At 40.5% G+C, this 15,848-nt stretch overlaps 1 protein-coding gene across 2 annotated transcripts in view; it reads right to left on the bottom strand.

Annotated features, from left to right (window-relative positions):
• Positions 1-15,848, bottom strand: part of LOC101156135 (kinesin-like protein KIF26A) — a 40,587-nt gene that overhangs the window by 10,773 nt on the left and 13,966 nt on the right. Inside the window, exons 1-8 of one of the 2 annotated variants that reach the window (XM_023952904.2) lie at positions 13,654-15,070; positions 9,785-9,980; positions 8,743-8,949; positions 7,268-7,361; positions 6,918-7,186; positions 4,291-4,474; positions 1,966-2,122; positions 626-788 (exon numbers count right to left, since the gene is read on the bottom strand). In XM_023952904.2, the coding sequence (XP_023808672.1) occupies positions 626-788; positions 1,966-2,122; positions 4,291-4,474; positions 6,918-7,186; positions 7,268-7,361; positions 8,743-8,949; positions 9,785-9,980; positions 13,654-13,685 (1,302 nt within the window). In that variant the 5' untranslated portion in view covers positions 13,686-15,070. Of the gene's footprint in view, positions 1-625; positions 789-1,965; positions 2,123-4,290; positions 4,475-6,917; positions 7,187-7,267; positions 7,362-8,742; positions 8,950-9,784; positions 9,981-13,653; positions 15,071-15,848 lie in introns of those variants that run through there. The other variant, XM_078942674.1, reaches the window with a different exon arrangement.

The following is a 15,848-nucleotide window of genomic DNA, read 5'->3' as shown; positions in this document are numbered from 1 at the left end:
TGGACTCATCACAAGTGTAGCATTCTCTGCAAAGGCAGTTTATTGCAGAATAAAGAGGCAAACACAAAGAACAGCACATATCCTCAGAGAAACCTCCCATCAACACACTTGACCAATAGTCTGACTCTAGGCCCCTCTAGGCATTCTGGGTAGTGTAGTCATCCCACAGTATCTGACTGGTGTGTTTACTTACTGCGCCTCATAACCTGGTGTCTGTTAGGGTCAGAATCATTGGGTAGATTCATGTCTAGAGTGACTGGTATAAAAAAAAGTCTGAAGCAAATTATGGCTTGAATTTAATCTGATGTCTGTGGGATGTGTTGAAATGCACTGGCTTCTGCCCTGTCTGAAATATAAAATCAACCTGTTAGATGAATGAGATGAGAGGCCCTCAAGACCATAGAAACACTGTCATTGACAACCTGTCTTCTCAGAGTAGAAATATTCTCTCTGATTTATGACCAAATGAGTCCATGACCTGATAACATCGATCTACAGTAACTACACTTAGAAAATCAGTGTGAACAAAAGCTTTAACTAAAAACATTTTTTATTCAGCTATTGCATCTAAAAAAATGATCTAAATGCTTTGCATGTTGAGAAATTTGAAGAAAAGGTGTAGTACTTTGGTCTTCTTCTTCCTGGTGCGGTAGATGCGGGAGGCCAGCTGCACGATGGTCAGAGTCTCCATGTAGTTCGTTGGGGAGTCGGAAATGTGAGCGATCATCGTGGTTTGACAGTTGATGTTGCCAAGGGATTCACTGAGCAGCATGGTGAGCTTGCTGTCCCTGAATAATACATCAAGAAGCCCCCTCGTTAGGCACAAATAAAGAGCGTGAAGAAAAGACGCATGGCAGGTCCCAGTAACCCCTGCAGGATCTCAGGGACCACTCATTACACCACACAGGAGCCGGCACAGATCACCAAAAAAAAAAAAAAAAGAATAAGAATGATAGCTCATCTCACTTTCATGAGGCCTACTTTGAACTTCACACCACATGTTATGGAAGGCAGACATATAAAAATCCTGCCTTTGGAATAGAATTGCATTAAGAATCACTTCATTTACATATCAATCTAAGCTTTTCCAGTTTTCTTTTGAACATTAGCATTAAATCAGATATCCATAAATCACACTTTTTAGTTTGGGGAGTATCTTTGCTTATCAAATAAGTCAATTTTTTGCCTACTTATTTAATTCAGACGTGTAAAAAATAAAATGACAGAAGTTTATTATTTGAAAGCTTCACTTACAGTATCGTAAACACAAAATAATATAATTATGTTTTTAAAACTGAATATATTTAAAACAAAAACTCAGATGTGTGCTGGTAATAATGATGGCTATGTTTTTGTGATTTCTTGTGTAGCAGATTTCTTTTCTTAAATTGTGTTTTACAGATGAACCCCAGGGGTTCAGATTTGTTATTTTTGGAAGTATATTTCCTGCAAAAACATACTTAAACAAATACAAATACAGTGATATACAGCAGTAGAGAGTCTATTTTTGGTTTAATGGTATTAATGGTTATCCTTGGACAGTAACGCCAAAAATCCATTAATCTATAACACATTCAGCTGTTTTTCTTTTATATTCGCCTTCTTTCTAACACTTAACTCAGTGAATTTTCTCTGAACCAGTTTTAAAATGGCATAAAAATGAGTGGAAACATATTTATCAGAAAAAAATGACATTTTCTATGGAAAAAATTAAAAAGGAAGTAAAATGAAGACAGCTCCACAGAACAATGAGTTTGACTAATAGACACCCAAAGGAATGACCGTAGTCATCAATTAACATTACAAAGTGCCTGATTCATCAGCATAAACAATCATTTAATACTGCCTGAGCACTCATTAAAAATGCATTGGATTCTGTCAGCCTGTTCCACTGCTCTGCCCTCAATGGGACCACTTGTCCATCTGTCCTGGTTTTATTAAGATGCTGGGAGTGTGAGCAGGTACCTGTAGGGAACGTGCTTGGCTCCGTTGGCGAGGGCGAGGATGACGTTCCCGAGCGCAGACAGGGACAGGCACTGACCTCCACCGCCCTCCCTGGTCCTGCTGATGTCGGTCTCGCAGCTCCCCAGGTCCAGGAGGTGGAGACGGCTGCGGCCCGACACTGAATTTGAGACAACAACGTTAGCACTCCCATGTTAAGTGCTCATCACAGCTGAAAAGGGTTCTTCAATAAATTGATCATCTTATAGACAGCTCCACCATCAATGCAGATTTTAATAATTGATTAAATGCTTCAATGTGTCATTTATCAAAGCGGCAAAAAAGTAGAAACAAACAGTTTTGGTTTCAATATTTCATCTTCCCTCAACAAAACCATAATCTTGTTTATCTGTTTATTGGATTAAACTATTTAATCACCAGCAAAAACGAAGCAGCTTTTGCTGCATTCACAGGCGCAAGAAGTATAGAAGGCCTTAGAGAAATTCCCATTGATTTGGATTTGGACAAAGTCAGCTCACGCCCGACAAAGGTCTCAGAGGTGATGAAAGTCATTATTTGTTAAACTCCAGCAAGCCTGAGTGAGTTTCCAAACCAGCTCCCAAGTGAAGGGAACTTGTTCTGATTGAGGCCAGGAAAAGAACAAGAACAAAAGGAGTACATGTGGGACAGAATAAAGGGGGGACCTGTCTAACTTTGAAAGAAAACAAATGGTTGAGGCGTAAAATACAGGGGCATGGAGGTGAAAACTGAAAGAGACCACAGATTGGATTCAGCTGAGAAATCACAAAGCAACAGTTAGTCTATTGAAGTAACTGCAGAAGCTGAAGCAACACTTGTTCTCCAAAGTAAAAACGGAAACGGCAACAACAGCTTGAAGCTGCTGAATGTCACAAAGGGTTAAAGATTTCCCAAAACAATTTCCCTCAAACTTATAGATTTGCTAAAAACAATTGAGTCACAATTCACATAATGTAAGACAAATAACCCTAAATTTCAGAGTTTCTTTTGTTTATAAGTTTTAAATGGTTTTATTGAAAGTTCAAATGCCTGCATCAGCAAGATGTACCAGCGCTCTACAAACGCCGCACAACATGGGTCATCAAGCCTCATTAGACATGCAGATTTATTCCAGCTGTGGACTGAGATGGTTCAACACTAATGAGTGTGGCGGGGGTCTCCCCGGTGACAGGTGGACGCAGGCGGAGGTGGCATTAGCCAAGCTTGTAAATGATCTTGCACTGCAAGTCTGCGATTCAACATCAGGCTAATTAGCACCTAAATATGTGGGGGAAGGAAGATAAAAAAGAGGACGAACAGAGTGGGAAAGCAGCTGCAGAGCAAATGAAGGAGGAGAAGCTGTTGAACTCTAAAGCTACTGTTGGGATACAAAGTTTTCCCCCACTGATGACAAGTCATATTGTAAATTGCAAAAGGCATAAAAAAGTTTTACTCAGTGTTTTGTGTAAAAAAAAAAGTAAAAATAATAAATAAAAGCTAAAAAAAAAGTGAGACATTTATCTGATTGCAAACCTTTAAATATTTCACGTTTTGTCCATTTATTTTAGTAGCTAAAAGTCTATTTAAGGGTTTACACAATGGTGCTGTGGTTAGCAATATCATTTCACAATGAGAAGGCTCTGGTTCAAATCCCTGCTGGGACCCCTCCTGTATGGAGCCTGCATGCTCTCCCCAGCCTCCTCATATGTATATAGTCACTCTATATTGTCTCTTGGTATGTATGTGTAACAATCTTTCAAGGGTCTACCTGGACCCGCCCCCAACCAACAGTGGCCAGGATAGGCTCCAGCAATCCCATGATCCAAAAGGGATTTGGCAAGTTTAGAAAATTGATAAATGGATATTCCTTTAGCTCTAAAACACTGGTTCTTTGAAGCTTTAGTTTAGGTGGGCTCTCTTATAGAGATGACTGAGAGTGGTTTTCTATAGGTTAAGTTGCTATGCCTCCGAATTCATTCATTCATTCATTCATTCATTCATTCATTCATTCATCTTTTAAACCCGTTTTGTGCCTTTCGGGATCACGGGGCTGGCAGAGCCTTTCCCAGCCACTCGTGGGCAAAGGCAGGGGACATCCTTGACAGGTTGCCAGTCTGTAGCAGGGCCCTCAGAGTTATACATTAAAGAAATACACTTCTTTTCCTTATGTTAGACTAGCTTTTATCTACAATTTTCCAATAGGAGTTAGGTGGAAATCGTAATATTTCTTCTTGTTTTTGTGTTATGGTGATTGGATTATGTGTCTTCCTCCGTAAAATATGGATTGTTGTTGTTTATCTGTACTGGAGACTCTGTATCACAAGATCTGACCTGCTGCCTTGCTGCTCTTGTCCAGCTTCTCTTGGCACAGGTGCAAAGTAAACAGGAAGTGCGAGTTTCTCCGGGCCTCTTCGTCACTCGGCACACGATTAGTCCTTCTTTCTGCCAGGGCTGCGTCCAAAAAAAAGGCAGCACGCTCAGCGCTGGTCACCCAAAGCTCTGTTTGGTTCAAAAGCTGTAAAGACAGTAGTTTTGACAATGAGGCTTGTTGCAAAAGGTTTGTTGTTCTTTGTGCCTTTTTATCTGAAACCTAACAAAACTTTATCTTAAACCAAACTCATAGCATCATTTTGCTGCAGAGGTCACTCATTCAAAGGATTTACTCTATTTCTATTCATGTCAACAACAGAGGCAGTTTCTGCAGCAAAAGATCGGAAGCAAAAAGGATTCACAGTTTTGAAAATAAACCACAACTCTTTTTGCATGACATTTTCCTTCCTAATGTTCGAATAAAAACAGTAATTGTCTTGTATTATTTGTATCTAGCTCCTAATATTTCTCATTTCTGAGCCAGTTTTTTATTAGTGCTTATCTCAAAATGTGATTCCGACCTAGTTTGTTCTTGTTTTGCGCCTCACTCCTGAAGTTGCTTAGAATAAAAATGTTTGCATAAAAGTCAGAGAAGGAACCCAAAACATCAAAGACGAGATGTGAGGTATGTAGATGTAATGGAGAGGCTGATTTGGATGTGTTTCATGTAAGTCTCACATGTCCCGTCTTCAGACCTGACTTCCTTGTCAGACAGAATGAATGTTGAGTCTATTTGAGGATTTAATTTCCCCTGTTTTCTTCAAAAAGCTCTCAGTTTTTCGAAGCATGCTTTTGGACCAGGGCAATCTTCAATAGGAATAGATGGATTTGGAAGAGATTACCAGACAGTTTCACACTTTTGCTTGATCTTTGTTCACTTTAAACACTGTCAGGATCCAGGTTGTCCGTCTATCTGCGTTAATGTGGTGCTTTCGGTTGGTTCCTCCCTTGTGGCTCTCTAGCAGCTGCCTCGCCTGTTTCCTATATGAGATCCTTCCAGCTGCTTCCCTGATTCTTGGTGAGTTTTTTTCTAAGTTCTTACTCAAAAGGTTGGCCTACTGCATACCTTCTCATACGTTTTACTCCCTGTTTGTTTGAACATTCCACCTGCATCCCCACGTTGGTAAACTGCATTTAGATTCTCTTGCAAGTGAGTCCATTCCGGGTTTTATGTTTGCTTCATGTTTTGGAACTTTAATCTCTACTGTCTACACTAACGAGAAACCTCTTTTCTCCAAAACTATGAGACAAACTCCAAAAAATTTCAATTTTACCAGTGAGACTCGACACTTGTTGCCAAATTCTTCAAACGTGACTTATGTCTTAGACACAATTAACCTTAAGGGTGGATACGCGCTGTCTGGGGGATAAAAATTGGTAAAAATGGGTCAACCTGTATGGGGCCCGCAGATTGCCCGTGCAAAATAGCAAGGTTAAAGAGTCGGTGAGTGAGGATAGTAAAAATGTTTGCCACATTTTTGTTCAAGGGCATGCTGCAGGCGAACACTTCTACAACACATAAGGTAGGTGAGGGTTAAGTAGGTGAAATGCAGGTGGGTTGTGCAAATGTTTGAGTTTTTCAACCACCAAAAATCCAACGGACTGCACTAAAAGTAGATTAATGGTGTCGGTGTGATACAGGTATGCTCCTTGGGGGCTCCTTGAGTGCAGCCTGACTGTTAAAAAATTGGAAATTAGACTCTCTGTGTAGCTTGCTTGGGCAACCTTTGGGTGTACGTCATGCTTACGTGTCACCTGCACATCTTATGTGTACAGCATTGTGGTACACTGACACCCTACGACAGCATCACCCCTACACCATAAGTGCGAGAGACCTACATTAGCCTTACAAACACTTCACGAAACTCTAACCACGCACATGACAATCCTACATTCCATTTTCATGACGTCCCTAGAGGGGTCAATCAAACTCCGTATGAGTCTCAAAGGTACTAGACACACCTTTCATTCATTTATTCATTCATCTTCTTCTGTTTTATGCCTTTCGGCGTCACTGGGCTGCCAGAGTCTATCCCAGCCACTTGTGGGCGAAGGTGGGGGACATCCTGGACAGGTCGCCAGTCTGTCGCAGAGCCACAATCACACACCCATTCACACTCAAAATCACACCTATGGACAATTTAGAGTTGCCAATTGACATATGAAGGATGTTTATGGACGGTAGGAGGAAGCTGGAGACCCCGGAGAAAACCCACGCATACACGAGGAGAACATGCAAACTCCACACAGAGAGGTCCCCCATTGATGTTCCGGTTCAGGTTCCCCAGCCAGGACTTGAACCGGGGGCCCTCTTAGGCAAGAGCGCTAACCACTTTGCCACCGTGCAGCCCTTACAAGACACACCTGTGCTGCCTTTAAGACGCTTCTGCTATTTTCTTCTACCCTTAATGCTACCTGACAACCCAAAACTCTGCAGCACCAAAACAGGTGCATGTGACTAAAGGTTTTAGATTGTTTCTCTAAAACTTGAAACCTGATTGTCCTCACATTATATTACTGATTACTTGTTTGTTTCTTTATTTTTGCATCTTTTGAAAAAATGGAGGATAGGATGAACCTTTTCCTACCTGGGACCCGCAAACAGGGTCTTCTCGCAGCACCACTGTAGTGCCTCGTGTCTCCCGTTGACCTCCAGCTGATGTTGCTAGTTCATCCAGAAGGTCTGTCAGCGTCTCCTCCCTTCCAGAGATCTCTACCGCTGACACTTTGACAGAGAATCGAGTTCCAGACTTCTCTTTGCGCTCTTCGATCACCTTAAAGAGCCAGGAGATCGCTGTGGGAGCCACGCCCAGACTCTGTGTGGAGCAGTCCTGACCAATCATGGTGTATGTCTTACCTGGGGAGGGTGGAGCCAGAGCACGCATGAGGCAGGATGTTAAAAATGCACAGGTGTGGGAGTTGTGAAATATATAAATACCTAGATTGGCGTGTCCATAGCCGAATATGCAGCCATCTGCTCCGTTAACCACAGACTGGATGACCTCTGCCACCGTGGCCGAGCACACCTCAGCCTGTCAGCACACAGATACAGTCTGAACCCACAAAATCTTTATAATTTTAAAGGGGTGATATAGAATTGAACTCAAAATTAAAAACTAAAATCAAGGCTGCAAAAAAGGATTCAAAAGATGCTAAAGTTATAAACATCGCCCAGAATTCAGATAAATGAGAAACCCCTGTCACCACAAAGAAGAACATCTGTTCAAAGGACAAATGAAAGAGTGCAAAGGTTCAACCTGAGTTCAAATTCAGTCGTTTGGATCTTAAAATCCAGAATATAGAAAAGAGAAATGTTACTGGAGTCTGCTGATTTACATGCAGGCAGTTTTTTTCTCTTGAGGTGAACTCAAACCCACGCAGACGCTCTGTGATCTGTCTTCTGAGGTGAAAAACAAGCTGCTGCAGAGGTGACACCTCCCTGATGAAGAGCTCCAACTCTGGCTTCTGCCTGGAATTTATTATCAGAATTTATGTCTACTGGATTTACTTTGTAGAAACTATGACTCCCAATATCTGTAAATTTTTCTTGGAGCTTTCTTTTTTTCTGCCGTTCCATTTGAAGCCAGACTTTACAACCAGTCGTCCCAATTTTGATGCCTTTTTTTAAAATAATTTTATAAAGTATTTACTTTTTTTTGATAAAATGTTAGCAGTGATTTGTGTTTCCAGTTTAAATGCAAAGGGAGTTTCATATTGTCACAGCCTGTTGGGTGGGTAAGTTCAAAAAAATCAGTTTTTTTAGTTTGCTTTCACATTGGTTGAAACCAAACTGCATGAAAATGTCAAGTAGTGACAACAGCAGCTCAAGTGGGAGCACTATAACTTATAACCAGCTATCTGTCCATTTTCCAAACCCGCTTAATCACTTTCAGGATCACATGCATACTGGAGCCTATCCTACCAATATCAGGCAAAGTCAGGGTACCCCCTTTGATATATTGTCATTCCGGTGCAAGGTCACAAAAAAACACTCACTTTACACCTTCCACACATGAGGGCAATTTAAAGTCATCAATTAACCTATGAAACTGGTTTTTGGACTGTGGGATTCATGCATTTATGCACTGGGAGAACAATCAAACTCTTCATTGACAGGATCCAGCTGGGATTCAAACTAGGGCTTTCTTGCTTTAAGGCAAGAGTGCCAACCACTATCGCCATGCAGCCCAACCAACCACAGAGCTGCACAAAATAGCACAAAAAATGGTAACAGGCTTGATTTTGGAATATGAATTTTTTATATCGATATTTAATGAAAAATTGTCACCTTTTTGTTAACCCACCAATGATCTACTTTTGTTCTTGACGAAAAAACTTAGCAGCCCACTGTGAAAGCGCCTTAAGTGGAATAAAAGATGCTCCGACAGAAGGAAAGACCTGAATTTCTCCCACCTGGGATGCATCTTGTGAGAAGACTCCATCAAAGTTGAAAGTCTTGGGCGCAGGAGCAGAGGACCTCCTCTGAGTGGAAGAAGAGGGGTCACCTGATGCTGTCTCATACAGAGTGAGCTGCTTCTTTCTGCTGTCCACCTTCAGGAAGGACATGGACTCTGGAGACCCGGGGTTGGGGACAGAGCAAATCCGAACCGCCACCCGCACCTGAGCACAAACAGCATGTCAAAATCACTTAATCCTTTTCATCTAAAACAAGTGCTGGTTCTTTTGGGAAAATTTTCACTCTTTACTTTGGACGATTCTAAATTCTACGACAGTTATTATTCAAAGTCAACCAAATTTGAGCATTTTCATGCATTTTAATAAAGAAACAAGTGTTTTTTTTTCTATAAGATTTACTTGATATTCTTTGTCATTTCTTCTGAATATAAATAAAAGAAGTGGAATTCGGTTGGATTTTGCAGCGTTGCCTCTAGCTTCATGGTCTGTTCTCATGTTAAGAGCAGGAAAACTTGATCACTTATCCAAAACAAAACATAGCTGACAGGCTGTTATAACCAGTGCCATTAAAATGATACATAATTGAACCCCCCCCAAAAGAAAATTCTGTTAACATGTATTTCAGCTGACAAAGAAATATGTCACTTGAAAACAACCAAACAACCGCAGCTGGACCAGTTCTGAGCCAACAAATAGCTGATAAAGATTAAAACAAAAATTTAAAAAGCAATTATTCTTTTTACCTTTGATGTTTTCTGGCCATGTACTGTACATTTAAAAAAAATGCTGATAAAGTCCGTTGGAATTCCCCTTAGGAGTTTTCTGTCATCTTGAGCTTAAATGCTCTCTGATTGAAAAAAAAGCTCTCTACAGTGCAATAAATGCTGCAGATCTGCTCAGAAAATCCAGCTGGCAGCCTCTTTTTTGCAGGTCAGCTCACTTAAGGCAGTTCTATTCTTTTTTCTTGACCTCTGACTTTTATACTCAAAAAAATCCATCACGTTTGTCAGAATCTTTAAAAGTTAAAGAGTCATCTCACCTTCCCCATGGCAGGCGTATCCTTCACCTTCGACCCAGCTCTGAGGAGGCATGGTGGGACGGCAGGAGGGGACAACTGCAGAGCCCCGCTGAAGCCCCCCGTATACAGCAGTGGTGGGCTGGGACCCTTAGCAGGCTGGGAGCAAGGGTCGAGTTGGGACTTTTTTCTGCGGGGCAAGCTGAGCTTCTGAGCCGCCCTTAAGGTAGAAAATAATAAAGACACAAAAGTCAAAAAACAAACAGACAAATTAAGAAAGTTCATGTTTTTTTCTTATACTAAATTGCAGATTTCCCATTTGTTGTGCTCCCAAATTTCGACATTTTTATTTTGACATGATGGGACAGATATGATGGTTTGCACACCTCACACTAGCTACTATGAACGGGTGCAATAGGACATGGGTGGAAGCTGAACCGATTTATGAATTTGAGACTCCTAAAGCTGCCAAAAAAAGTGCTTTAAAGGAGTTCTTAACATAGAGAAACTTTTACTAGGTAATTGTCCTCTACTTCTATCTATGTTCTTCCATTTCATTTCAAAATTATTTCAGCAAAATAATGCCATGCAGCTCCATAAACAGAAGAAGAAAGGAGCGCTAGATTCCAGAGGTATGTTGGCCGTTGCCAGGCTGACGAAGCTTGATCTCAGATCATTAGAGAGGAAAAAGTGTCCCTCCTCCTTCTCCTCCTCTTGTTCCAATCAGAAAACAGAGCATGAAATTGCAGCCTCCATGAAGGACGACAGCGGGTAGCCTGCAGGGATACATGCAGAGCCTGTCCAACTCTGGATGCACAAACGGCAGCACTGCAGGTCTGTGTGGTGTCACTACACCACACAGTGATATTTACTCTTCAGAGCACCTAGTTTGCTGGGAATCACTAAAGTAAGACAGCAAACACATTAAGATTGTAGGTGTTAACATAGGGAAAGGCAGATAGAACTTGAAGATTTATACTCATTAGCCACATTTTAAGGCACATCTGTCCAACTGCTTGTTAACACAAATTTCTAATCAGCCAATCAAATGTCAGATGATCTGCTGCAGTTTAAATTGAGCATCAGAATAGGAAAGAAAGGTGATTTAAGTGACATTGAACGTATCAATATGGACCAAACTCTCTGAGGAATGTTTCCAGTACCTTGTTGAATCTAGGGCACCAAGGATTAAGGCAGTTCTGAAGGAAAAAAGGGTCCAACCTGGTGCAGGCAAGGTGTACCTTATAAAGTGGCTGGTGAGTGTGCATTACTGGTGTTTTTGTAGCATTTTTGCAAATTTTATTTGAATGGAGCTATTTATTTGAGTCAATTTCCTTTGATGAACTGTCTGTGTGGAGCAGCTTGCTCCAAGGTTGGTTTAAGCAGTTAAAAAAGTGAGATAAACATCATAAAGGAGATGGAGGAAAAAAAGATGGATATCCTTTCAGAGCTAAGACTCATCTGAACGTAGGCTGAACTTAGCCTCATCTCTGCAGAGAAATAGGATGGCCTCCAAAAAACTAGACAATATTTGCTGAAATGGCATTTTAAGGGAGTCAGGCAGTGTTTTAAACCAGGTTTAAGGACAAAGCAGGACAGAATGAATAGTAGCAATCACAAAGACCTCACATTGCAGACACTTATGTGTTAAAATTTAAATATATTTTGCTGCTTAATAGAACATTTCCTACATGCCTTTGGACCACAATCATGTTTCAGTTTGATAGCTTTCCTTGAGAAACCTGCTGAAAACAGTTATGGCTGATGATTTACTTAGTTAACTAATTCAATCACTTACGGACTGATTCTTTTTAGCTGCAAAGGAAGTCAAAACTGATGCCATGTTCTGTAAATGGACTACTAAAAATGAAGACGCTGAGCTCTAGGAGTCTCACCAATTTAATAGAACATGTGACCTAATTTCTCCATGGTGTGATCAATAAAATCTCAGGTCGCACCACTGCACCCAGTCGTTTAGGGTACAAATACCTATCTCTTTAACTAAAAGTATCTTTGTGGTGCAACTGTAGACACACATCTATAGCTGCATCCACATTTAAACCAATCATGAATGCAAGGAGCAGGTCCACCTCTGATTGGCCAGAGTCCAGAGATGTGTGTGCGGGCTTTGTTTGCAAATGCTGCCGTCAAGGAGGAAAGTAGCTGGGCATGTCTAATAAACAGAGTGAATATAACCAGCGAATGATAGCAAATTAGACGATGGATCAATAAAAACAATAACTGATGCAGTGAAACGGTGATGTCAAATGGTGGTGCAACCATTGCAAATAGTTAGAGCCCTTAGGAGGGAACCAGAGAAGAGTGAACGTGCAAAAGGGAACTTTTTTAGAAGTGTGAAGTTTGACATTTCAAAAGCAGTTTTAAGCAAAACAAAAGTGAAAACAAACTGTGGAAAGACAACAAAGAGTGGGAAGCTTTTCGCTTTGCAAGCAGTGATCAACTTTTATGTTAAAATGCTCTTCCTTAGCAATGGGGAATTGCTCCAATGCGATTTGTTCCCTATTTGCCATGCTGCCTTCTCATTGGTTCCCAAGAAGACCCAAAGTTCAGTGCAACCCCACCCATATTCCTGTGATGGGATTACACGTGGGGAGGTCTTTCACATTCACTCTTCTCTCTCTTAGTTCCTCTCAATGAAATTTGCAGAAATGTGAGTAATCACCAGGAGGATTTATGTGGGCCTTAACCCCTCCTCACTCTAACTGAAGAAGCCACTTGGAAATGCTTGAAGAAAAGAAAACAAGTCCAGATAGCATGACTCAACTTTAGAACAACCTCATTTACCCAATGCTGAATAAGAACCTTCAATGACAGTCCAGACTTGCCGAACTGGCTGTAAGCTCATTGGTAGAGGTAACAACATTCAGATATGGCACTCCAGTGTAAGGCATCTCCTTTAGGCCCAATATAAAACAAGTTGCTGCAATTTGTGGAACCCATCAGACACCTGTAGCACAGACTGAGAGCAGGATGCGTTTAGCGCTAACCTTATTGTAAATTAGAACATGATCTTATTAGCTTAAATAAATAAAAAATAAATCTGTATTTATAAGTTAGCTTGTTGTTTGAATTTTCAAATATCGGTCAGTACTTTTCTTTTATTTGGAACATTACAATAGAAAAAACAAACCTATCCTTCTATGGAATGTAATTTACTACTTTTGCTGCATCTTTGAGCACATTTGCGGCAAGTTGATTTAAATTGTTTCATTTTTATCATTAATGTAAAATTATTATTTCTTCAAATAACCTAATATTACAGTATCTGGATTTAAATCTTTAAGAGATAGTATGTCACATAGATGACAAAGGCCTGGTCTTATAACAAATGTCCTTTTCAACACACATAAAAAAACTTGTGATGTTGGCCTACAATACCTGTCTGTGGGAGGGGCTGAGTCACCAGCTCCAGCATCAGGTGATAGTTAAAATATGTAAAAACGACACTATGAAGTAGCTCTTCAAAAGTTTTTAAAAAATCCCAGCTCCTTCAAGGACTTTGACTTTTGAAAAAGAAAAAGAAATGTCATTTATTGTGTCTGAACCTTGTTAACGTGACAAAAACTGCATATCTGGAAACATCTTTACTGACACGTGGGAATCAAGATAGCAAGAGTAGAGGGTAGGGGTTGATTTCCAAGAAATAGTTGTGTGTATTAATATCGCCAGGTGTGTTTGGCTATTAGAATATTAGAAATATTCAGTGGATTTTAGTCTGTTAGAAAAGTCTCTTGAAAGTGTTTCAAAAAACTGTCAGTGTCCAGGAACTCTGGGTACTAGAAATGTAAAAAAAAAAAAAACTGATAAAAGGGCTTTTCTAAACAATTGGACTTCAGAAACATCATCTTATTTCCTGAAAATGTTTTACTCACAGTTCTTTCCAGTCCATTATCTGTTCAGACATCTCTGCCGTGATGTAGAACCACGCGTTTGCTCATCTTCATCTCCAGTAATGATATTCAAAAACCACATTCTTCTTATTCTGACCGTCAGTGAAAAGGAACTCAAGTACAGACTTTCATTCAGAAATAAAATCTTCAAGATCCTTTAGGAGAACAGATGTTCTGATGTTCCAACTTTCTTTCTACAAGATCGAGACATTTAGGTTGTTCCAAGAAATGACCATCGGTTTCTTGCTCCACCTGGCAAACTTGGCTTTTATCATGACCCGGATTCAGATTTACTAAAATAACCATTACTTTCCAGTGATGTCAGTAGTGGTGCACGGATTCATCCGTCCCAAATGTACTCTCAAAAAAATAAAATAAAGACATTTCAGGTCATCAACTAGTTGCTCCAAACTTTTTAAAGACTTTAAAGTTCTGCAAACCAACTCGATTACAGGGCTGTCCCAAAAAACCCTCCTGGTGTGGGATTATCCATTCATCAGAGAAGGCAGTTCTTGAACACTTTAGATTCCAAGACATTCTTGGATCATGATGGGTCTCCTCATCGTTGCAGTCATGCATCAGTCAGAAGAATTCCTGTCATTTTTTTTATCTTTGTATTCACAGATTAAAATTCTTCAATCTCCTTAATTGTTTCTTTTCCCCATCAGCTCCAATTGGGTGTTAAAACATCATTAGGTGCTGCTGACATTAATAATCCGTTATTCTGTCTGTAATAAAATGGTACATTCCACTACAATTCAAAGGTGTCGTTCATCCATTGCTAACTCCTCATCAGATTTTTCAACGGAGGTAAATCCTATGAAACTTTTCTGGCTCCGCTCAGTTGAATCCATGTCCACAACTTCTTCCCATCCGTCCGTATCCTCGCTCCTGCTCTGCAGTCAGGGTCCAGCCATGGAAAGTTAAAATACCGGTCCGGAAACAAAGTTGTAAATCACTTCTTCAGAGGAAAATCAACGTTTTGAGGGCCGTCCATTCATTTTCACTTGCAGCTCTTCATATGTCCATCAATACAGCTGTTTGTATCGGTCCATCTACCTTTGTTCCACTTCTTTCCACAGGAATTGGTGGCTGTTCTCTTTCTTTTATCCACATTTTAATCTCTTAAATATTCTTTCTGTCCTTCATTATTTTACCTATCTCCTTTTTCTCTTTTTCTTTAATTTCTAAGTTTTTTGCCTCCCTTTTTGTTTGCCCTCTACTTGAACTTTGCCCTTCTCTTCTCCCCCATCCTAAATCATTTCCTTGGTCAGTCTCTTCCCCTGCCCAATCTTCCTCCCTTTTTCTGCCACCTCTTCTTCACCCTCTCCTCTCTCCTGGTGCTCCTCGGTCTGTTCCTGCCGTCTGTATCGCAATGCTGTTCCTCTCCACCCTTACAGGCTCCCTCCTCCTCCTCTTTTGATTCCAGTGGAGAGAAAGAAGGAGGGATGAAAGGAGGCAGCCGTAGCAAAGGGGAGAGAAAGGACTGACACAAGAGGCAGAAATAAAGTGGATTCCAGCCTCTTGCTGCTGTTTGGTTGCCAGGAAACACTGAAGTTCCAGGCTTTCTCCCTCTTCCTCCTCCTCCTCCCTTCTCCTCCCTACCTCTGTCTGTCCTTCTGCATCTCTCACCTTCTTCCTTTCTCTTTTTCTAACCCAGCCCTTTATTCTGCCGACACGCAGCAGCCACGAAAACGGCTTCACACACACACTTGATATGCTGCATGAATACTTCATGAGATGACTGACACCCCCACTGCTGGACTTCAAAGACGTGTGTGTGTGCAGACTGGATGCGCATGTCGGTGTGTGTGTTTGTGAGTGTGTGTATTTGGGTGTGTGTGTTGGTGTGTGTGATAACCTTGCAGAAAACCTACAGGTTAGGGGGCTGATTTAAAGTAAAAATAAATTTTGAGATGTGAATGACTAAAACAAAAAAACACAGCTGCCTTCACATTATTTACAAAAAATAAGAATCAATTAATTCATTTGTTGATTTAAAAAAAAGTGTTGTCATCAGCAGAATACATTTTTTGATCACATAAATGAAAAATTTAAATATGTCTAGTGTGTAAAAATCAACAGTCAGGACTGCAGTTTTCAAATTTTATCTGGTTAAAAAAATATTAATTTACATTTTTTTAATATGTGACAAATATTATGTCAATTTTTTAAAT

Source organism: Oryzias latipes, chromosome 24 (genome assembly GCF_053564925.1).
Source record: "Oryzias latipes strain Hd-rR chromosome 24, Olatipes_Hd-rR_3.1".
Classification (NCBI taxonomy): Eukaryota; Metazoa; Chordata; class Actinopteri; order Beloniformes; family Adrianichthyidae; genus Oryzias; species Oryzias latipes.
Note: the sequence above shows the minus strand (reverse complement) of the source record. Positions and strands in the feature narration are given on the sequence as shown.